Here is a 24,767-nt window from a genome sequence, read left to right as displayed (position 1 = left end):
ATTCTAGAAGGGCTGATTGGGCAAGTGGTAATTTCTATGCACGCTGAAATTAGTCGCCTGTTACAGAGTGCAGAAAAGCCAATGGATGGTACTGGAGACTTCAGTGATTTGCTGCCATGGAGCAGATTATTTAGAGATCTCTCAGTGGATTCGATTTTTCTTTTTACTTTTATTCTTCTGTTTCCCTTGCCTTTTGCACAGTCTCTTTACTCTCAGGTTCATCAACAGGCTTTTATCTAACAAAGACCTCACAAAAAGAAAAATGGAAGTATAATATGAAAATGTTATTTTGGTTCTTTTAATAGCATTCATCACTTCTCTAAAAAGAATATACCAAGGACTTTCTGTAGTTCAAGATCATCTTGATCTAAACATTAGAAGGACATCAGAAGTAAGCATCACATGGGGTTCTAGAGACTTGGGTTTCCTTGTCTCAAAAGACATCACCTGAAACTCATTTCCATTGACCTTGATGGGCTTTAAACAAAAGCATTGAATGCAGTCTATCAACAGGACTTTGGAATGTAAGCTTTAATAACTCGGTGTCTTAAACCATGCAGATATAGATCCTTCTTCCAAGATGTGAAGGATGCATCAGAAAGAGAAGATTTCTGCAAATTCTTAGAAAGTCAGAGCATTATTGTTAAGGATTCTCAAATGTGATTTTTGAGGTCAGGAAATGCCCTTGAGGAAACAATTCCTCCAGAGCTTTTAAATCTGGTATCAATTCATTAGCAAAGAAGATAGATATTTTTACTTAAAATTGGATGTGAACTGGAAAAATAAATCATTTGTAGCACCAGAGGACAGTGCAGGTTCAGTGTCAGCTCAGTATGAACTTTCATCAAACTATAATTAGAATATTATTCCAGGCTACACTTTTTTCCTGGAAAACATAAAGCAGAAAATTAATGCCAAAATGAGGAATACGAAGATTTCCAGAATCATGTAAAACTACCAGAATTTCCTGGCTGTAATACTCTTAACATAATACAAACATGTAATACAAAACAGATTGTTTACGGAATGTTATTCTGCTGAATTTACATGAATGTGTATCAAAGCGTTTTAATGAAGATTTTATTGCTTTAGGGAGTGAACGTAGCCTGCAGTTTCATTTGGAGATACATGTATATCCTCGGGTCAGTAACAGAAAGCTGTTCCCATTGGTAAAAATTATGCTAGTTCATGAGCAGTTACTGTAATAAACTGCATGCAGTTGGAAATCTAAGAAACAATTGTGGCTTCTTATACGACTCCAGGTCCAGATCATAAAAATGTGTATTTTGATCGTATTTACCTATAGTTGAATTACAGTTTTAATCAAGCTTAGAAGGATTGATTTGCAAAAATGAAACAGAAATGGCCTGACACATTACAGGAGTTTTTGGAAAGCTGGTGAATTATGATTGACAATAATCGTTATATCAAGGATTTGAATATCCTTTTTACATTGTTTAGCAATTAATTTAGAAAGGGACTGAATAAATATATTTGTTAAGGAAATGTTTCAAGATATGAAAAATGTTTTATTTGACATTATTTATGCAACACTTATTTATTAAATCAGTCTATGGAGAAGAAAACAAACCAAGAAGATAAACAAATTTTTCAGAATTGTCTGGAATATTAGAATTAGAGTTACTGGTGGAAGTGAAGAAAATAAAAGTGGCCAGAAGAGGAGATAATTCTCTTTCCACCAGTGACAATGGTAGAGTTCTGTCGCATTGAGTTGTTTCTATCACACTGCACAGGAAATCGTGCAAGGAAAACCTTTAGTTCTAAACGCAACTGAATTCTAACATGTGGCTTTGGCAAACATAATAGGTAGGATTCACGTTAGAAAGCTCTGGATCCACAGCGGGGATCCATTTTATGAACCTGAGGGTTAAAAATAGCTCTGCAGAGAAGGATTTAAAGATCGAACGTCATCCTTCTGAGTTCATTCTGATTTGGAGAGTATTACAGATAGATTTGGCTCTGACGAGCTTGTGCATGAGATTAAAGCTTGAAACCTCGCTCGCTTTAGTTAAGGCAGAGTAACTATTTAATAGCATTCTGTCTGCAGTCCTCTGTGCCAGATTCTCACAAAACATTTCCCATGTGATCTTCAGTTTTCTTGCAGATGGGCTGTCAAAAAGGGGGCTCTTGTGTAGGTAGGATTTCATAAATATCATGCATCAAAGAAAAAAGTAGAACAGACATTATATTGCAGACTGAAGGTTTTCCTTTTTTTCTGGAAAGATGTCCACAACATAATAATTTGTTAATGAATTCTTAGAGAATTGGAGTTAATATTTTTGAAGGTTGCTAAGTGGATAAAAATGTTTAGCTGGGCAACCAGCATGATATATTTTAGCTTCTAAATAGAACTTCTCTTTCTTTATTTGCTTCATTTTGTACGACGTGAAGTAAAGAAGCCCTAACCAAAATACCTTTTTGATTCATTTACAATAGACGTGAAACGAAGTCTAGGTATTAAGACAAGGTTGTGGAGTGTTCTTCCAACAGAAAACTGCTTCTCTTGTTAAAGATCATCCTTGACAACCAGGTCAAAATGACATATTTATAAATTAGCTACACAAACTGTCCTCTTCCTCCATAATAGCATGACGTTTTGCCTGAGGGAAGAAGTTTGAAGAAGTTCAGTGTATTCCTGAAAATCTCTAAGTACATATTGCCTTGTGATAATGCTGCAGATCAGTTTTGAGCTTTGTAGGTTGAATGACAGCTATGTGAAGTCAGTTCGGCGATTCTTCAAATGAGGGCTCTGTTTAAGAAAAAAACAACTCGTTTTCCAGTGCTTACTACTACGGGATCCTCAAGATCCAGAAATGCAAATGAGAACGTAATAAACAGAATAATCAAGCTCATCCCTTGAAAGATCCATCCTTCATCTTCTTGAAAGACTCTGAGCTATTTTTAGAAAGTAAGTCTTGAGAGGCCTTTCTGCCTTGTGGAATACACGCATCTCCCGAAGACATAAAGAAAATTACTTTCATCATACAAAGGATAATAATGCCTCAGTGCAAGAACTGCAGCATTTAAAAGTAGTTGCTGGCTGCGCTTAGTAGTCCATATGGTTCAAATAAAGCTAAAAAGAATTGAGAAAGCATTTTCTTCTTTTCTGTTACAAAATTAGAAGAGAAATACACTTGGTACTGGTAATGGCGAAAATCTGATTAACCCTGGAACATACTTATCTCCTCATAAAATAGCAGGCAATCGGCATTTTGAAATGTGCACTAGCATAATGCAGCTTTCAAGTACTTTGACTGCTGATTTCCTCGCTCTGTCTCTGAAATTTCTATCCAGAAATACAATCTTGCTCTTGTTGGTATAATCCCAGTCATCAGTATCCATTAAGAGCTATGAAGCCTGCTTCCCTGCTCGGCAGGAACTCAAACAGTGCATCTTGAACTATTTTTTCCCATCGTGTTCCTTCAATCTTTTGTCAGCCTGGGATGTCACACATGGCAATCATGCTGAAGTTCACTAAAACGATCTCCAAATTAACAAAGCTTCCAAAAAATCCTGCTTAGCTTACTGGTACTGATCTTGCCGGTCACATAGTCACTATACATTTACTTATGAAGATCCTACAGGCAGAATTTCGGTTGCCCAGCTGTTGCCTTCATTTTCCTTGTCATACATCTCGGGCATTGAAAGCTGAAATATGGAATCTATCCCATTCTTCAGTTTAGTTTTTTTCTAACTATGTTATGGTCAATTGCCAACACCGTTCCATATTCAGCAGTGTTAGTTGTCCCTTCCTATTCTTTTGACAGTGTGGGCGGAACACGCTTATAAGGTAGAGTAGCGAGTCTTCGCAAATAACAGTTTTGCTATTTTGAGAAGAGCTACTATTGTTAAGCATTCATATTCCTTTTACTTATTTGTTGCAGCCCTGGTGTGTTTATTAGAACAGAATTAATGCCATATACATCATTACTATTTTGTTCTTGAAATTAAAGCCACGGTAGTGCTATCATTTTGTACAGATAATTGCCTGTAGTTCATCAGGAGAGTTCTGGAAAAGTTGACATGTAAGCGTGTTCCCCCCCCAGCCCTTTTTGGTTTATGTCTGTACATCAGAACCCAGATGTAATTGTACCGTGGGTGGGCATTCCCTGGCTATCTTCACTTTTGTTAATTAGGCTAGTGATATTAAAGATGCATTTGCAGAGACTGAATATCAAAATACGAGTCCTAGTCCTCTGTTGACCCCAAGAACACTGTCTGGTTGCTAGCATTTGCTGAAGCTAATGCTGCTGTGTCTTTTTATATTTTTAGTATCAGAAAGAGAAAATTATTTCCTGCAAGATCATCTTTGTGGGCACAATTCTGCACTGGGAGGAGAGCATACCTTTAACCTTTCAGCGGATAAACTAGAAATGTACATTTTCTTCCTTACTGGAAGAGCTGCTTGGGAAGGAGCAGCATAATGATGACCAAAGAGATAACTCTGTGTATTCATTGTTCTGGCAAGGCCATAAATATTTCAGTGAATTAGTGAAATCAGAAATAGAAGACAACTATTAAATTATACAATGTATATCCTGAAAGCATCCGTACAGCTCCCTTTTTTAAGTTTTTTGACTAGCAAAAGAAACTTAAAATCAGTGCTGTATGCTTGAATGATAAAGTGGTTATGTTTGTGAATGAAATGTTTTCTGACGCAGCACTTCCATTAGAAAATACTTATTTGGTGAAATTAAAATATATTATTGCTTTGAAACTTTCAACAACAACAAAAATGGTGAGTTTTCCCAAAAGAGAATTTATCAGTGGCTTTATCCAGTGGAAAATTTCACAGTTTTACTAGTCCCTGAAGGTTGAAGAATTTTTTCTCAAAACAAAAATATTTAATGGTAATTTCATTTTTGTGGGAAATAATAATATTAAGATATGAAATTAAATTTTTACTGTTGAATCTTTTCTGAGTTGGCATTTAAGAAAAACAGATAAATCCCAAAATCACATTGGTAATTTTGGAATATGACCCGATCATCAGTGGCTCCTTCTACTTACAGAATAAGGCAGAATCTTGTGCTCAGGGGGACTGCTGTCTTTTGCCACAGAATATTGGCACAGTATTCTTCATGTAGCATCATGGCATTGTACCAAATGTTGTCACCTTCCCAAGAACAGTGCTCCAAAATCCATTTTTCCTTACACAAGAGCAGGAGCAGGTGTGCCTGTAGCACATCTTGCTGGCCTCCACTGCGTTCTGAAGGCAACAGGAGACTTAAAACCTCTTCCTTATGTAGTAGAAGCATCTCCCAGTTTGTCTTAAATTCGAAATTTAGTTACTTTCTTCTTTGCTCAGTCTCGTCTTGCAAAGGCAACATATGGCAAGACAAGACAGAGCAAGACAGGAGCCTCATGCTGCTGCCGAGTGCATGGTTTGATGTAGTCTCTGTGGGGCAGTGCTTTTCTGGTTTCCAGCTCTGCTCAATGGAAAACTTCGTAGGCACAAGGAGCAGTTGTCTTCCAGTTCAACATGGGCTCCGGACTGGAGATCCCTGCTGTCAACCACGCATTGGGAGTGAGTGACACTATGCAGAAACAGTGGCTGCTACGCAAACCAATAGTTTGTCCAAAAATTAAACTTAAGGTAGCAAAAAATTTTAATATTATTTTTTATTAAATTGCAGAGTACCCGCATTTCTTTACTGATCTGAAAACTTTGCTAGTGCAAAGCAGGAATATAATTTGGGAAATGAAATAAAACCTAGTAAATTTTCCTGTTACATCTTCAGTGATGTAACCTGAAAATAACCCTTGACTTAATTTTAATTGTTCCAGCACATGACATCAAAGGCACAGGAGATGAGCAGCGGATCCATTTTGCCCTGTAATATAGATATTGTTGAATTTTTGCCTTGTTCTGAAATGGAGGATGTTTCATAAAAAAATCAATAACTTATCAGCAACGCTTTAGATACGCTGCCAGTCAGATCACAGTGAGAAGCCCAAAGGTGGACAACTTAGGTACTTTCAGAAAAATTAAAATTCAAAGTTGCGTAACAGGCAAAATGGTTTCTATAATCCTCAGGAAAAAAAATCCAAGCCCATTTAATACAATTTTACAAGGACACAGTCTAGAATTCAAAAGCATATTCTACATAACTGTTTAATGCAGCAAGACTTTTAATTTTATTCAAATCATTTGCATTTCCACTTTTCCCTGCATGGTAAATAAGAATGAAGAGTTGTAATTTTGACAGTGTTCAAGAACTGTAATTCCAAAAGGAAAATCTATCCAAGAATTTTAAAACGTTTCATTGCAACAGAACGGAAGCGTTCCACTTGAGAAATGTAATAATGTACATTTTAAAAAATATTTCCAATTTAAATTAAATTAAAATGAGTGTGCATGGATATTAAGTTAAAGTGGAGCACTAGAACTGTGAGGTAAGTCCATTCTTCAGTCTGTAAATCTAATATGCTCTGCTTTATTTCCATCATTTGTACACCTTGATTAAAATTATTATCCCCATTTTAAGGAGGAGTTTGAGCCACGAAGCATCTGACTTGCTCATTCATAGGCAGGGAAAAAAAGAAGGCAAGGATTTAGCAAAAGTCTCCTGAGTTAAAGAAATGATTATTTTTTTCTGCATAGGTGTCATATCGATATTTCTTCCTGGAGAGTAACCTATTATTACTAGAATCCATTGCAATATAGATAATATTCTTCTGCATTCTTTGAAAACTGTCAGTTTTATTACTGATTTATAAAAGTACTTTGTTTCTGTTTTATCATTACTGTATGTTATATTTATGCGGTGCATTTTCATTGAACCAAAATGTCGGGTGGTGCCTCGACTGCGGAACAGTGACAAGTATCACCTTTACACTCTCTTACCCTCTTAGAGGCGTCATTAGAAAAGGGCAATGACTAATGAGGAAGCACAGACTTCAGAATAGAGACAGCCGGCACAGGCTCCGTTAAAGTTTTCTGAAAAAGTTTTACTGATTTTGGTTTCTTGCCTTTTTTATTGTAATTGCTATATTTTGGTACTGTATGTTTGATGCTACATTTCAGTGCCGCGTACTTGATCCGAATTACATTTTTAGTGCATGGTTATCCACATATTTCAAAGTAATTTAAAATTATAGCTGTGGTTTCCAAGCTGTAGTTTGTAAACAGCCACTGAACCACAAAAGTCTTGTAACTGATTTACAGCTTGTCTACATAAACTTAGCATTTTTACATTCTTTTCAATTACAAGATTCATTATGATAATCTCTGAGAATTTTTGATGGTGGGTGGTGATGCCTGACTCAAAACAATTTGAGACCAGTGAGCTGTAGCATCATCACTGCTGAAACAGTAATATTTAGGTGCATACCTGTACTTAAACGCAGTGCCTATAATGTTACATAGATAAGGTCAGTGAAGCCAAATCAAGGTTGAATAGTTTATTAGAAAGGTGGTAAACAGCAAAAAACCTCAAAGTTTCACCTTTGTCTGTGTTTTTGTTGTTACCGTTTTCGTTTGGGTTTAGTGTTGTTATTGGGGTGTGAGTTCAGGTGCTATCTGACAAGCCTAAAATAACCGCTATAAAGCCTGTTTCTTTGGCAGGATTGGTTTGGTTTTACAATAAATACTTGGAAGGAGATGAGCAAAGAGCTGTTTGGTAGGTAATATAATATATTACTCCTGTGAACACAAGACATAAAAATGCCCTGCAAATGGGAAGCAGAAATATCCGCGTGTAATGTAAATTATACAGAAGTTTAGAAAACTAACACTCAGATAGTACTTTGCCACCAAGGAGTCAGAAAAGATTCAGCTAGAAAGGTTCTCCAGCAATGACGTTGTACATCCACCTGCCTCCAGCAACATGAATTACATCTACGTTAACCCAAACGGCTCTTTGTCTAGCATATTTCACAGCTTTCTGTAGGCTAACTGTTCCCATCCTGAATTATCTTTGCCATTAAAAAGCTTCTACTTTGGCTTAAATCCTCCTCATTGCAGTTTAAGAAGTCCATTATTACTTGTTTTCATCCCTCTAGTTATTGAAAACACCCTACTACTTTCCTCTTTGTGGCAGCTTTTAACATATTTGAAGACCGTATCGTGTCTCCGCTGTTTTCCGTTCCCCAAAATAAACTGATACCAGCTTGCGTATTTTTCCCCTACAGAGCATGTCTTCCATTGTATTTCTCTGAGTTCTCTCCAATTCATCAAAATTGTATTGAGTTCTGTAGCCGAGACCTTCCTGTGGGAGACAAAAATGGAATAAGTTTGTTTGCTTTAATATATGGCACACCAGCTCTTATGTCCCCAGGTGGTGCTGCCTTTCCCTGATCGCTTCATGTTTCTGATTCATGTGAAGTTTGGGATTTCCTGTACTTCCAGAGCCTTTTCTTCTGAGCCAAAGGCTGGACATACCCCACTGGCTTTTGTGCAGCTGATTATTCACACCTAGGGAAGTACTTTGCTTTTGTCTTTATTGAATTACACCCTGTTTATTTCAAACATTTGATCCAGTTAGTCAAGCTCTTACAAAATTCTAATCCTGTCTTTCAATGACATTTCAAAGAAATGTCCGTTTACAAACGGGTTTTAAATCCCGAGTTATCCCTGAACTCTCCTCACTTGGACTAAAACCACCTTTTGTTGAATGTGAGTGAGCAATGACATTGTTTTCACCTAACTGGTCTTACTTGTGGGGATTGCTAGGGGACCTAAAAATTGGACCCCACTTGTTTAATTTGGTGTCTGAGATTCAGAACATTACACCTCGTAATTATGTACAAGCAGAGAAGCTAGATAAAAGGTGAGACTAATAAGGACAGAAAAATTTTATAGCCTGATCAAATAAAAAAAAATATATTTAAAATATCAATTAACAAGTTGCTAGCTAATTTATCAGTGCTTGAACATGTATGTTATTCCCAATGTTCACAGCAAGGAAAAAACCAATTCATTGTCTAAAGCCTGTATTTAAGACAGTTCTTTGATGTGACCTAGATTTCAGAACTCTGTTGTTGCTGCTAGAAAAGCAATTTATTCTCTCTCCATTCACTTACCTTTAATGAGAAGAGATGAGTCAGCTTTTGAATAGGCACTGTCTGTACTGACTTTCGAATCAAAACATTTTAATAATGAAAAACAAGTAAGTGATATTATACCTTAAAATGCAGATGAGCTAACAAGATTAGTGTGGTCTCGTTAGGTTAATTTCCAGCATCTCTGAAGGAAGACTTCATTAAAGAGCAGACCTTTAAAAGTCTACGGACTCATTTAGTTCACACTGTGACCCCACTATGAAAAACTTAATTGACTTTGCACCTCTTCCCATGCAAGTTGTACTAGCCCTTGGTAACTATGGAGACTGAAGTCAAAACTCCCCAGAATCAACAATTTTACTGGGTGGTAAATGCTTCCTAAATTGTCCCTCTATTAATTTCTGTTGACATAATGCTTAGAATTGTGGTATGTTAATCCTTAGTTATAGTATTGGGGAGGAAAAAAACTTCCAAATTTTTTAGCGTGGAGGTGCAGATTGCTCGCAGTCAGAGGAAATCCCCAGGAGACGGGAGCTGGACCTTGAGCTCTCAGTCCCAGGTCGGTGTCTCGCTCCCGGCTGACGTCCCTCGTTGGATTTGCGAGCGCAGTTCAGGCGTGTTCGGCTGCTGATCAGCAGAGGTGGGCAGCCCCGTGTCTCCCTGTGGGTACGTGTGCCTGCACGCCACTCAGGGAGCGACGGCCTCATTACTTCAGGTACTGAAAAATAAAGTAACCGTTACAACAGGGAGCTGAACCACAGGAGTTGCGCGTACTTCCGTGCAGTTAATGCCGGGTTAATTTTCTGTGGCTACACAACTATGAGCATCCTGAGAGAGCTGGATTAAAGCTGGCGGAGGGGGGATGATCAGACCTTTGTTTTGAATGTCAGTGTGTGCTAAAGCTGTGAGTGCTCATCTTGTGGAAGAGGGTTGGTACGCTTTTCTGTCAGTTCCTTCACTTGGCACATTTTTTCCCTTTTTTTCAGTAGGTAGGAGTGAGAAGCTGAGGGCCAGCGGAGTTACTTAGACATGTGTGGTGCACAAGTGTGATAATTTAAATGGAAAGAAGTACAGAGAAAGTTGATTGCCAAGAATGATATAGGAAGCTTTTTAAACGTGTATTTTAAGGAGAATTTGCAAGAGGAGAAATAATTGCTTGGTGCTTATGAAGGAGACCTAAATGAGATACAAAATGTAGATAAATCTCATACTAGCTCCATTACCTCGTGCCATAAGGGACATCTGTCGTTAACCGGGAGTGAAGGGTGGAGGTTTTGCCTTGCATTAGTGATTGCCACGGGTATTATGGTTGACTCTTTTACAGTTAAGGTGAAATAATGTATGCTAATTTAGGCACATGGTGGATTTTTTTTTTTCTTCAGATTTATAGCAAAAAAGGAAAGGTATCTATCCTAGTTTCTAATAACTTTTGACGTTATTTTTAAAATATTTTTAAAGTCATGTATTCCTGTAAATAAAACCCTTCTTTAATTTATGTATAGCTGCAGCGGGTTTTGTAACAGGCTAAAAGGATATCTTGTGTTAATGTATTTTTACAATTCTTGCTTCAAAAGGAAAAAGTATCACTTTAGTCTGTACTTTCTGTGAAATGAGCTCAGCAGAGAGTAGTTCTGTGTCTCTCAATTGGAGGTGGTTCATGCCAGCCCCCTGCGCAGTTTAATTTCATCATCAGCGCAAAAAAGTAAGATATTACTTAGCAATAAAGGCATATCATGTAATACTATTGCCTTTTAAATCTCAGACAATTTCTGCTCAATTCTAATTTTAGACAGTCATTTTAATTTGTTACCAATGAATGCTTTCTAATTAAACTTATATTTAACAGTCACATGCGTCAGTGAGCAATGTGAGATGACAGTGATGGAAGTGGGTGGATAGCACAATAGATGGTGACAAGAGAAGTTGATCCAGTAAGGAAGGAGGAGACGGATGAAATCCGGAACAGAGAGTAATCAGGGGAGCAAGAGAGTAGGGAAACTGAGGAAAAAATAAATGGTTCAGAGCTGGGCCATACAGTCAAGTATTCCAGGCTATTCCTAGTGACCTAGTGGGGGTGGCGAATGCCCTGTGTGCAGAGGCTGGCATTTCTGGAATAAGAATGTGTTATTCCAGGTTCTTTTTAATCAGCTGGAAGTGGATTCTACCAATTCAGAACAAGGATGTTCTCAAAAGAGTACTTACTTCTATGAATTTAACTTTTTTTTTTAGCCTACGTGGCCTTTGTGTAGAATTTGACAGTTAATGGACCATTTCTCTAATTTTGTAATAAATAATGTGTTTCCCATCTTCTTTTCAGCAGTTTGAGATTCGTAGCTATGAACAAAATTAATTTCAAATTAAATTCTGCAAACATTCCTCAAAAATTAATTTGTGAATAGTAGTATATTCAGTCAGCAGTGGAAATAATAGTAATGTGTTCTTGACCGATCACAAATAGACAGCATCATGTTAACAGCACTGGAAGACTGTAGAAAAAAGCCTGCAATTAATTCATAGAAAGGAATTTTTTTTTTTTAATTCTGGATAAGACTGAAAAAAATTCAATGGGGAACATACCATTTTTAAGAGCTTATCAGGGAGCACTGCTAGCTATATAGTCCGAGGGTACTCTGTTTTTCTTGCTGTGTCACTAATTGACGCTCGTGTCATTGGAGCCTTTAACATTAAAATAAAATAAAACATCTTTGATTTGGCAAACTATAGCAGATGGGAGCCAGTAGAGGATAAGGAACTCTAGTGTGATTTTTTTTTCTTTTTTTTTTTTTTTCTTTGCAGCCTTCTCTGTGAAAAAGGTAGATTTTTGCATTCTGCAGTTCTATGATTTTCTGTATTGCTTCCACCTTATCCACAGATTCTTCAGCCACAATAAACAAAAGAACTTGGGGGTGAAGGGGGTTGGTCACTGCGTTCTTACATATTTTCACTGGGCAGCCGGTAGCATTTTAGTAAGAAGCAGTGTAGGTGAAAAATACAAGAATTGTCAGGTAATCAGTACGTTAAATGCATTTTTAAAAGCAAATAATACAAGCCAGTAGATTATGCAAAGTTCAGTGTATGGTCAGAACGAGCTAGTCTTAAATTCCTCTTTGCTTTCATTACCCCGTCCCTTTGAGGGCTTACACTTTCCTGGCCTAATGACTTGACAAACATATTACGTTCATGACCAAAAAAGTTAAAATGTTGAAGGACAAAATGCTTAATGGTATTGTGGCCTCTGACTGTCAAACGTGTGTATGTGAAAAGGCGCTGTAAGCCAAACGTGATGCATGTTGACTATATTATAAGTGTACTGCAATAATAAGCTTGGTTTTTTAACTTAAGTTGCTAAATAATTCCTTTTTTTCTGAAAGGTGATTATATTACAAAACCAAAAATCATTAGTAGTACTTTGAATTCCTTTCGTGTCAGCATTTCAAGGCATGCAGTTTGTCTTCAGCTCTTTGTACGCTGAAAGACGTTCCCAGTTCCACATCAGTAGTTGGTGTAGATGCTCAGATCCTAGCCCGCGACTGTAGGCAATGGCATGAATCTTCTCTTTTACCCCTGGGCTAAAATGAGGATTTATCCAAAAGCCGATGGTTTGGGGTTTTTTTTGTTGGTTTCTGGTGGCTTATTTACCTTCCCTGTCCTCACAGAAGTCTGCATCTTCTCTCAGGTACCTTAGAACAGCTTCTGTTTGGTGAAGCGGGCTGATCAGTACTTAATTTGCTGTACTCTTCCCATTCCCTTTAAAAGTCAGAATGTTTTATAGTAATGTTATTGTGAAGTAGGTACTGCAAGCTCCGATGGCCTCTGCCATTTCTGTATAATTGGTTGTAGGCATTCAATTGCCATCAACTAAGCAGAACAAAGGATTTTATTGCCCTTGTTAAGTGTGTTGTGCTTATGTTGTACTTTCACTACTAACCTCCTGCATGGCTAAAAATGCGCATCAGCTAGACTGTTTGCTTCTCCTTTTAATAACAGTCTAAATTGCATGGGTCCTGCAGTACTTAAAACTTTATTTGAAAAGAGAATATTAGTCTTCATTTGAAAAATATGTAGTTTAGGGTTTTTGCCATATTTCCAACATTGGATTTTTGAAAAGGTAGATTTTTTTAAAGTAACGTTTCAGGAAGGTAATTCTTTATCCATCTTAAAGACAGCAGCAACCTCATTGCTCGGTTGACTGTAGCTCTCACGCATTTCTGAAGAACTTAAGTGCACACACTGGGCAGAGTTTGTTCTAAATTTGGATTTCCTTACTTGTTAGGTAGGAAAGCATTATGTCTACAATGATGTCTGATCACATGTACTGATTGGAGGTCATTCTTCTTTTCTGAAATTAGTCAGTTGACTGATCATTGTTTGGATATTACAATTTCTGTTGTATCCATACTGTTTCTAATTAACTGTACCAAGCTATTCACAGACAAGTATTACAATAGACAAAAAGCATTTATAACAGTTTGTAATTTAAAATTATCATAAAAACCTTAAAGTTTATCGTATAAACATTCAGCATGAGAACCAAACTATTTTATAACTCTCATTCTAAATTGTAACTTGAGATGATGTAATTGTTTTAATAAGAGATTAATGAGTTTGCCAACATAGGTGGGTCAGTATCTTATGATTAATAGGAAATGTGAAAACACAAAGTCATCTTTCATCATACCCTGAATATCCAAAGTAAGAAAAATACTTTTCCTGAAGCGTGGTTTCTAGGAACGAGACTGAATGGAGACAAGCCGATCTGCCAACTATACTCTAAATTAGCATAAACTGCAGTTGCTAGTATTTCCCAGATGTCTCCAGTTGAAAACTACTTGCTCCATCTTTGTTTTATTAAATTACCAACAACAAAAGAAAAAGGACAACTTCTTTAAAAAGGAATTTGATATGTGAAAGAAAGGAATGGAATGTCCCCTTAGCAGAGTATTATTCATAAAATGAAACACATTTGTTTGTGGGAAGAGCACTTGAAATGGTCTAAAGAATAAAGTGGCACACAAGCAAATGCCAGAAGTGCATATTCTCTTCTGAAAGCTGTTTTTCTGAACCTGAGTTTTTATACTTAAATCACAAATAAGCAGTAAAACACAATAGATGTTATTGCCAGCCTCACAAAATAAAGGGCCGTTTTATGCCTGCACCCTGCTGAACACGCTCGACAAGCCAGGCTGGATGTGGATCCTCCGCAGATTTTTGCTTTATCTGTGTCAAATTGCATAACTCCGAGAGGAGTTCCTCTGCCCGTCTCCCATCATACGGTACCTCAGTCTCCCACCTGGGATGTGCCCATATGCCAGTAGGACTCAGGAGTCCAAGAGCAGATAACTTAGAACCAACAAGTCAGATCTTCAGCTTTCCACCCCCTTTACATTGCCTGGAGAGCTCAAAGAGAGGAGGAGCCAAAGGCACTGGGGATCTTAACTAATGAATTTTCTGTTGAGACCACATGAGGAAGGCTTCAGTGTTGATAAGAGCCGAATTAGTGGATCAGAAAAGAGATCAGAATTCAAAACTTCGTTTATCAAGTGACAGAGAAAACCGTTTATAATGTCCTTTAGCAAATCTTTTAGATTTTAGGAATACTTTTAGCAGGTAATTCCTATTTTTTAAAAATCTTCATCATTTTTGAGAATCTACTATTAAATATAAATAAATTATGAGGTGGTAAATGAAGGGTAGCTCTGAGCTAGCTCATGCTCTCTTACTTAAAAAAATATGTATAAGTGGGAAAGTCAAGCTAGGTAAAAGGCTATGTAAAAAAGACATCCTTATTTCTGTTGTTGGTCAAAGAATATGTTTGTTGTGAAATTGAATACTTATACTGTGTGGCTTTTGAATTCCAGAGAGATATTACATCCCTTAAGCTTGATGCTTCATATGAATTCCAGACGAGGTGGTTTAATGATACAGCCACGAGGTTGTTCAGCCCTTACAGGAAACGAATTGTAGGGAAACATCCTTTTTACGGTGGATGGCAAAGCTGTGAACACTGCTGGAACGGAGTTTGTGCTTCACAGAAGAGTTTTGAGGGTGACATTCTGGTAGGCAGCTATCCCTACGCAGTCTTTTCCAATTCATCAGTAACATTTGTGTGACTGTGTCTAATGGAAGCAGGGTTTTAAAGTCTGGCCTTAAGGGCAAAATAAAGCGCTTAAGGGACATATTTATCTTGAAGCATCTAAATAGTCACACTTTGGACAAACCTAGATAAATTCCTATTGAACAGTACCTTTTTGAACAGTTCTTACCGTAGTCTCTAAAATTCTCATTTCCTTTGAGTAATTCTGTCAGAAAATAAGAAAAATAAAACATTTTGGACTGCAGTATTTAGATGTTAGGGAAATAGCTGTCAGTTTTGAGTCAACTGAATATTCATGCTATGGTGTCTGCTTTTATTTTCATCTGCTGATCTCCACGTTTCTTTTTCTTTAATATTTTTAAGCTGACCTATTGGGGGGAAAAAACCCCAACAACTACATTACTGCCGAGCTTCTAGGTTTGATAACTGCCCAGTAAAATCAGGCTTTTTCCTAATTTTTGTATTTTCCCCCTTCTTCCTTTAGGGACATCCTTTGATCATGCTAAGTGCAGTCTTTCTTGCATGTGCAGTGTATGCATTCTGTCTTGGAAACAGTTGGCAAAATCTTCAACATCTGTCACTTCATACAGGTTTATAATTTGGGCTGATGCTTATCTTTCTGCTTAGTGCAACCAGCCGAGTAGCGGTGGTGGTGCATTTGCTTTGTCCCGGTAACCCAAGGAAGTGATAAACGTCGAGGAGATCCACGCTTTACCAAGTATCAAGAAAATTTTGTTTGCCCTAGGGTTTCAGTCCCTTTCTGCTTTATATAATGTTAATTTTACAACAGTGGTTATGGCAGCAGGCATCTTGCAGCCGGGGAGCAAGCAGTCACCAGGGATACTGCTTTGCTGCGCTGTGACCAGCCCCAACGCTACTGTGTACGTACAACAGCAAGTGGTTTGTTGTTTTTCACATAGAATTACAGAAATCTCTTTTGCATTAAACCTAATTAAATGCATATACTCAGAACAAAATAACAGTAGGTTATAATGTATTTTGGCTAACATGCAGTCTCTCAGGAGACTGTTCTGTTTGGGCAAAGGATGCTTTAGACTGTATTCTGTTTATTTTGCATGCTTAATCACTTTTGCAGTTCTACCTTTACCTTAGAACAGATAAACAATCACAAATATTTCCATAGGAAGAAGCCCTGTATTTCCTGCTGAAAAGAAATTATTTTTAAATATTGTAAAACTGTAATTTCTTTTTAAGATGGTATATGCAGACAACTGCAGCCAAGATATATTATTTATGAAGTTTCATCAAAGTCTGTAGCAATTCACAGAAGAAATAATAAATATGTAGGAAATGTAAGACTGCCAGAGTTTATATAGGCTAAATCCTGTGTCTTTCAGACTATGTTTCTGACTGCTTGAGCTCCTTTACCTGCTCTTTACTCCAGGTGAGAGTGTAGCAGTCTTTCAAAGCAAGTCCTAGGACAGGCAACAAATCTGACCCTGGAGGGTGTGAAGAAATAGAGCACTAGGAAGTAGATCAACTTATGAATGATTCATGGAGAAAGTGGGCTTGAAGGAAGTGAAGATGATGTCTAGGGAAATACGATGCAAAACATGAGAGCCTCCTGGCTACCGTGGGAAATACCAAGAAATAGAAATACAAATCTCACAGCAAAGGAAAGGAGCAAAGGGAACAGGAGTGAAAAACTAGTGGAGAAAGAGTAAAAATGTTCAAAATAAAGGCATTAAAAAACCTACAGATGTAGGTGGAACTTTGAGGCGTATAAAGAGTGGATAGGATATACAATCTAATGCATATAAAGTCAAAAAGGCAAATAAAGCGGTGGAGATATCTCCAGAGTCTGATTTATAGGTGACAAATGTATTCAGTGTTTTTGAAAAGCATAGTCTTTTGTGGTTAAGAAAAGAATACAGAGCACCAGTTATCATTGCTACCTACGTACCGTTCTTCATTTAGAAGAAAAAAAAGAAAGACATAATTTTAATCAAGTTACTAGTGAAAAAAGTGTAATTATCACTGATGAATGAAACAGGTGATGTAGGGGATCCATGTGAGCACAGAGCAAATGCTGAGGGTTTATTCATAACTGAGCAAATCTGCTGTCATTTATTTTGGATATGCATGTTACATGCAGGAATGAGGAAAGGCCAGGGCAGATGGAAGCAACTGAAGGATGAATCCTATTGCCATTCAAATCGTTAGAGAATATCCATGTTGAATAAAGGTCCCGTCTTTTATGAGAGAGGAAGGAAGAACTGGTGATCATGTCTAGCATATTAGCATATTTATAACTTAAAACATCCTTTTCTTCCTTCCTTCATAATGGAGTCAGAGCCTGAAAACTGTTACGCAGCAACTACCTTGTATTTAAAGGGAAGTAGCTGTGGATTATTCTCTCTCAAAGGTAGTAGGTGGCATGTTTGGAGGAACAGATTGTATAGATCTGTTCTAAAAATGGGAACAAGCGTGAGATAAGTGACTAATATGGGGTAAAAGTGAAAGGGAAAAAAAATTCCAATGGGCTTTTTACTTTTCAAGCTGTACTAAACAGTTGTGGTGCTGTTCTACAATTACCAGCTCTCAAGTTCCCTTCCTGAGTTCCGGGGTTCTGGTAGGCTTACTTGTTGCTCTTCGCTTGGTGCCTACAGGTATAATTACTTCTCAGGTGGTCTGTACCTGCTCCACTGTGCCAAGTCATGAGCTGTAATGAGCTCTGTTTATCTTTGAGAACTGAAGTTACCCCATTCCGGATTTTTAAGAAGTAAGGACCACACTAGAGACAAAGGTGTGACGGTGGGAGAAAAGAAAATGAGCCTTTTAAGAAAGAAATTAGAAGAAATGTACGTGTGCACTCAGGGCATGCCTCGGTATGAAGCGGCTGTCAGAGATCCTATGGTGCGTGCAGTCCAGCACATTTTCCACATAAAAGTTTTAAATCTAGAGCAGGCTCGCAGATGGTTCCAATGAGCTGGTCTTCGAGATATGCTGTGCCTTGAACAAAATAGCTTAACTCCTAAGACACTAACATTTCAAGATGACTTCCAAGCTAAAGCACTTCCAGAACAATTTTCATGCACATTTTAATTTTATTTGTATTTCTAGTCTCCACAAAAGGCAGGTTTTTCAGGACCTTGCACTTTTCTTTATATACATTACAGTGGAGTATCACAAAAGCAAACATCAGGAGGACTATTTTCGCCCATTGACTCATGCTTTTTTCTCCCGCACTTTTCGAACTCTACAGACATTTGGTTTTGAACAAATAGTAATAAAAAAGGTAAAGGTTTCCTATGAAAAATGAATTTTTAAAGTGACATAGTGTAGTACCCTACTAAGAGTATTACTCATCTTTCTCATGGATGCAGCTTTCAAACCAAGAACAAAATCCAAGACTGAGTTTTGAAGATTAGCATGACTGATAATTACAAAAGGGGAAAAGAGAGCAGTTTCTTAGTGCATGTAAAAATGGCAGCCTTTTAGAATTACTTATTTTAATTTATGCTAAATGTTGCAGTATTAAATACTTTAACTCCCAGAAACACTACTGTAAATCAAAAAATTAAGCAATGCATTTAGTAAATTAACCTTTTTCAGGATTTGTGGACATAGATAATAATCGTTAGGTAGAAAAGTGTATGTACAAACATCTGCACATACATTTTCTGAATCTGTCTCTGAGTGTCTTCGAGTTTGTGTCTGAATTCCCAAAGAATTATGTATAAACACAAAAGTTGGGGATAAACCAAACAGCAGAGGATTTAATTCTACCCAGCCTTCCACCTCGTATCGTTACTAGCATCTGTGTGTGGTAGCTGTAAAACCAGAGTAAAATGGACCTCAGCAGACCACAGACGCAGGGCGTTTTTTGGGCACTTCATATAGGTGTAAATTACAATAAAAAGTTCAAAAAGAGTTAACTGCTACACTCTAATTTGACCAGACTTTCAGCTTTTACAAAAGAAATGCTAGTAATAAAAGTATCGTCAAATGGTTCATAACTTTGTAGCACAGCAAATATTTATTAAATTGTATTGTTTATATTATCTATTGCAAACCTAGCGAGAATTCATTTATAATCTTTTTACGACATGGTTTGAAATTACAGCATTCTAGCTTACACCATTTCAAAACTATGTTTTTGCGTCACCTAAGCTTTGAGCGACATCTTATATCTTCATTTCATCTTAGGTCTGCCTTATGGATGGGAAGAAGCTTATACAGCAGATGGAATCAAATACTTTATCAAGTGAGTAGGTCTGGGGGAAAATGGATCAGAGTGGAACATCAAACTAAACGAATTAATGGAAAAATGAGTAAAATAACAAAAGCTGTCGTATGTCTTATATACATCTTTATTACTGAAATCACTTGTTCTTTTCTGGTTTTTGTGACTTCACTGTCAAGAGGGTCCTAGAGGGCTTCGTCACAAATCCAACTGAAATTCAGTGACAACTGTGTCTTTGTCCTTCAGATGTCTTTGAAAACCCTAGTCTACGGTGTTGAGAACTTCCCCGGTTACGTGTTTGACCCTGTAACGGACCCAGGAGATAAGAAGAACACTCATCCCCTAAATAGTTTACAAGTATAAATATCTATTTTTAAAAATGCCCTTAGATTTTGGGGAAGTGGAAGAATTCTTAGAATTCTTTTAGGTTTTTAGAAGGTAATGCTCTGGTTTCGCCTAGCTCTCAAGTTACTGATGGTTTTTTTGACGTCATGTCCTGCTCCCTTGTGTGGGAATAAGTGGTGCTGCTGCTGCAAAAGGGTGAAGGAACAGGACTGAAAGCATTTAGTTATATTTATAAAATGATCCAGAGATTTCCAACTGCCATACCATTCATTTAGAAGAAAAGTCATGATACACTAGACTTTGCGCTGAAGATGCTAAATGGAAGCTTCCTAACTTGAGTATCACAGAGTATTGACATTTGGCGGTGTCGCTGGCTGCAGGTAAAGCAACCTTTATTCCTTGGGTAACGGCACTGAAGCTGCACCAGGTGCAAAAGCCGCCTCTCATATTCTGCATATATATTACTTTTTTGTTCTTGATTTCTACTCCATTAAAATGATACCTGTGGTTTCCATAAGGTTTGCTTTCTACATTTTCAGGGGGTTGCCAAAGATAAAACCATACTCTTCATAGCCGGCTTATTAGAAATACTTACATTAACTAATAGCGAATTTCACTGGTGTATGCTCAGGATAGACATTGCAACCCCCCCAAAAAAGTGAGCACCCCCCAAAAAAAACTCCAGAAAAATATCACTGTATCGGGGGTTACCTGTGATTATTTTTTTTTTTTTAGAAGATATTGCAAACAAATTATTTTTTCAAAACTCTCCAGAGACTAGAGGAAAGGTGACATTGATAAGATGCTACAATAACACGGTGTCTAAAGCATAAAGAAAACCTCTACAAAAGCTTTTAAGTCAGTAATGATTTGAAGTAGTAATCATCTGGGGCCGGGGGGAGGAGGGAGGGGGAACAAAGCACTGAGCTTGGGGCCCCAGTACTTGCTTTTTGGCTTTCCTTAACTATAGGATTTCCTTAGTGATCATTTTTCTGAAAGAATAGAAGGAAAAATGCAGTGCAAATTCATTATTTACAAAAAAAAAAAAAGAAAAAAGGTTATATTATTTTTTAATCAAATCAGAAATATGGTTTATATCCTGCTAATGTGTTGCAAGTAGAGAATTGAAGGCTTTTTTACAAAAAGCTATAGAAATGTGTATACTATAGGAAAGATTTTTTTTTTTTTCAATTGTGTTCTCTGATTGTGGAGGAAAAATGCATGAAAAAGAAGTAGCTCGTGTTGTGTGTCACAGAAGCTTCAGGAAGTGAATTGGACAGTATGCTGTTGTTTTTTCCAGAATACAGTGAAAAATAATTCATAAAATAGGGGGTTTTTATTATTTCTCTAAAAGATTGAAAGAATTGGTGAAAAATATAATTCATCTCCATTCCATGTATATCACGAATCATTGTTTAATTAATAGTAAGTTATTCTAGCCGCTGAATTTTGCATGTTGTTTAATTGTTATAGGTGCCAGGAGGACACTGTTTTGCAGGTGGACTTCCACAGTCTCCTAAAAGACAGGAAGGGCAGCAAATAAATCTTTGCAGTGAGATAAAATTACTTTTATCCCAAACTCTCATAAAAGTCACGTAAATAACACTGAAGTTTATGTATTAGCTAGCCAAGAAAAGCAGGGACATTTTCTTCCCTTTTTTTTCAAATACACTGCTCTGTTGTCCTTGCCTCACCCCGCGGTGCCTCGAGCTAGATGTATTAAAGCAGACGTGGTTTTTTCTGCAGAGGTTTCCAAATACACCGTATATGATACTGCATTCCAGCTCTAATCAAAGGACGGCTTTTATTTTCAGACAGATGTAGGTTACTACATGGGATTTGTACCGAAAAAAATGGTAGAAAAATAACTTAGGAAATGAAAGTGAATTAAAAGCCAATTTCATAGCAATGGAAACAAATACAAGAGCAACTATTAAAATAGAGCACTGTTCCCTTGGTCTCCATCTGTTGATACAGGGAGCCATTATACAACAGTTGGAAAGTGAAAGGCGGGTGCTGGATTCTGTTTGGGTAAAACACTTGCAATATTCTGTGTTTGTACCTGCCTAACTGGACATTGAGCTTGAAGATAGTATTATCTAGCAATAATAGCAAATAAAATTTAGAAACAGAATAGAAGAAATCTCACATTCTTGAAACATTTCTCCCCTCTTTTTTTTTTTTTCTGGTTTTGTTACCGTGCTTCTCATGCAAGTCCTTATCTTGGTGACTCAGCAGAAAGTTAGATTTGCTGAATATGTGCCAGAAATTTCTTCTTAAGTTCTGCACTTGCATACTGAACTATTGCATATGCGACAATAAGATGCATATTAGCAACAGTAGAATCTCAGCTAGTGTCAGTGGTGGAAGCCTAATTTGCAGAAAGCATCAGATCTTTTGCACGTCAGCCCCACTTGCTGAAACTACAGATTGGAATTCAGTAGTTCACATGGAAAAGCTTTTTCAGGGATTTTTGCGTGTCTGATCTTCGATCATTCATGACCCATGAATGTTCTTCCCTCTTTTTAATTTACTCCTAGTATTACAAGTGATAGCACCGCAGGTTTTCCATCGTTGTTACCTTCTGCAGTCTGTCTTAGAAAGTTCTGCGTGTCGGTCTTTACATGGCAGGCAAGCAAAATCTATCCATTTTAATGGAGAAGGGGATAAAATCACCCTTTACAACCACTGTCTAAAAACTTACATTCTTCTGAATGGAGCCACCACACTGACGTGTTAAGAGCTCTTAGTGCAGTTCATTAGAATGAAATTAACTGCGCATTGCAATAAGACATCATAGTAATTAATGTTCCTTTTAACTATTTCCTTATTTTGCTTTCATGACTGTTTCCAAATGCCTTTACAGAGCGTAAGCCAGGCTTTTTGCGTGCTTGAAAATTCATACCTCTTACTACACTTTGTAATGTGTACAAAGTCAGTCTAAGAAAGTTAACTATTTCGAGCAAGGAGCGGGGCTTGCGTAGGTCCCTGGTTTCTAACGTTGGATGGTAGAGATTTCAAGATGAAAATTCTTCTCAACACAGAAAATATCCTTTTCTAGGAGGAACTTAGCTTGAGGTGCATCTCATCAGCTGATCCTTTTCAGTAGGATTTAATCTAATTGTTTAAATGGGGATTAGCAGAACAGTTGATACTTCACAGCCCTGGTACTGATGCTGTAACCTTCTTGTTCTCTCTGGCTGTGAATTTCAATCCTTTCATTCTTTGGTGTTTAGAACAGCCAAGGCCATGAGGGGCTTAGGAGTGTTTCAACATTAGCCCACTTCCATGTATACAAACACACAGAAAAACATGTTATGATTCCCTAAACGTAGCCACAATTCAACTGATCTTACATGTGAATGCAGTTAGGCTGTGGGGCTATATAGAAGCTGCAATGGCTCTGTTTAAATCCACAGCAGTTTTACAATATGCTAAGGACAATCAAATACTATTTTAATTAGTGGTTGCCTTCAGTTCCAATGTGCTTTATTGGGCCATCAAGTAGCTGAGTCCATAAATCTGTATGTTAGAAATCTAATGCAGTAAACACCCCAGAATGGAATCTTAATAGCACATAAGCTTGAGACAGCTTGCTGTGAGATTGCCATAAATATCTCTGAAGGGGGTGTAGCAAGATGAAGTGCATGAGAAATCAGAGTTTAAAAGAAGCAAACCAGCTGGCTTGTGTTACACACTAAAGTGAAACCCACTTATGTGAATAACTGACATGAATAAAACATTTACATGGCTGTATTCCGAAGGGACTGAACAGCGCTCTGTACCTGCCAGGGAAAGCTGTATCTTGTCCAGGAATAGTCACCTTAAGAGAGTTCTTGAAATCAATTATTTTATTCAGGAAATCATTTCAGTCTCTCAGTAAATTATTTTCAATCAACCAAGTTGCTAAAATCAGTCACACAGTACTGGCAAGTGTAAGAAAACTACCGTTTAGGCTGCTGGTGTGTCATAAATTCACGTGATTCTGTGCTAGGCATTAAGGTCATGCGTATAGGTTTACCATGAAATAGCAAACAGTAATGTAAGCCTCTCTGAGTCACATCTCAATACGCATTAGGGAAAAAAGCAAGTTCAAGTGTCTTACTAATATAATATAAACTAACAGTTACCAGAAGGACAAAAATTACACCAGTAGACTAAAAGGTAGGGATCAGCTTCATTGCTGATATAACTGTGCTTTCCTCCTGCTGGAGAATAACGGTTGAATTTTGGCCTCAGATGTATTTTGAAATAACCTGGCGTACTTTAAAGTGATGGAGAGGGCAAGCACTATTTTATTTTGCATGTAGCAATGCAATCAGTCATTCATACATAGCACCAGATTCATGCCCCATCAATTAATGTGTTATAGAAACACATTGCCAGCGCCTGTTTCCTCACCGATTTACGTTTGGCATTTCTGTCACTGTTGATGTCAGCCAATTTGGGTAAGAAGAGTTGAGATTCTGACCTCATTTGCTCGAAATGACAATTGAATGTAGCCTAATGGGGTTTTCAGCTGTCCACTGCAATTCCAAAATCATAGAATAAAATTATAGAAAAGTCTGGATTGGAAGGGAGGTCTGGAGGTCATCTCGTTTAACCTTATCCAGAGCCCTGTCAAACCAAGCCTTGAATATTTCCAGTGAGGGAGATTCCACCACCTCTCTGGGTGCCCTATTCCAATGTTTAGCTGTTCTCACAGTGAAGAATATTTTCTTAATTTAGATGGAATTTCCCCTGAAGCAACTTGTACCCATTGCTTCCTGTCTGTTGCCATACATCTTTGTGAGAAGAGTGCCTCCATTTTCTTTACAACTGCCTCCTGGGTACGGGAAGGCTTTGATTAGACACCCACCCCCACCCCCCGAGCTTTCTCTTCTCTGGGCTGAACGAACCCAATTCCTTCAACATTTCTTCATGTGCCAAGTTCTCCAACCCTCTAATCATCTTGATGACGCTCCACTGGATCCTTTCCAATTTCTCCCTTTTCTGTCTTGAACTTGGAGGACCAGTGTATTGAAGAGACCCCACATAATAAGATAAAAAAGTGTGATATTAGTTAATTTTACTTATTAGATGCGTAAGGCTGTTCTT

At 37.5% G+C, this 24,767-nt stretch overlaps 1 protein-coding gene across 5 annotated transcripts in view; it reads left to right on the top strand.

The window, feature by feature from the left end:
- STXBP4 (syntaxin binding protein 4) overlaps window positions 1–24,767 on the top strand; it is a 75,075-nt gene that overhangs the window by 38,551 nt on the left and 11,757 nt on the right. For 4 of the 5 annotated variants that reach the window (XM_063351651.1, XM_063351652.1, XM_063351653.1 and 1 more), the window contains one exon: window positions 19,289–19,346. The exons of the other annotated variant lie outside the window; for it this stretch is intronic. In XM_063351651.1, the coding sequence (XP_063207721.1) occupies window positions 19,289–19,346 (58 nt within the window). The remainder of the gene's footprint in view (window positions 1–19,288; window positions 19,347–24,767) is intronic. 5 annotated transcript variants of the gene reach the window in all.

Source organism: Chroicocephalus ridibundus, chromosome 14, assembly GCF_963924245.1.
Source record: "Chroicocephalus ridibundus chromosome 14, bChrRid1.1, whole genome shotgun sequence".
Taxonomy (NCBI): domain Eukaryota; kingdom Metazoa; phylum Chordata; class Aves; order Charadriiformes; family Laridae; genus Chroicocephalus; species Chroicocephalus ridibundus.
Note: the sequence above shows the minus strand (reverse complement) of the source record. Positions and strands in the feature narration are given on the sequence as shown.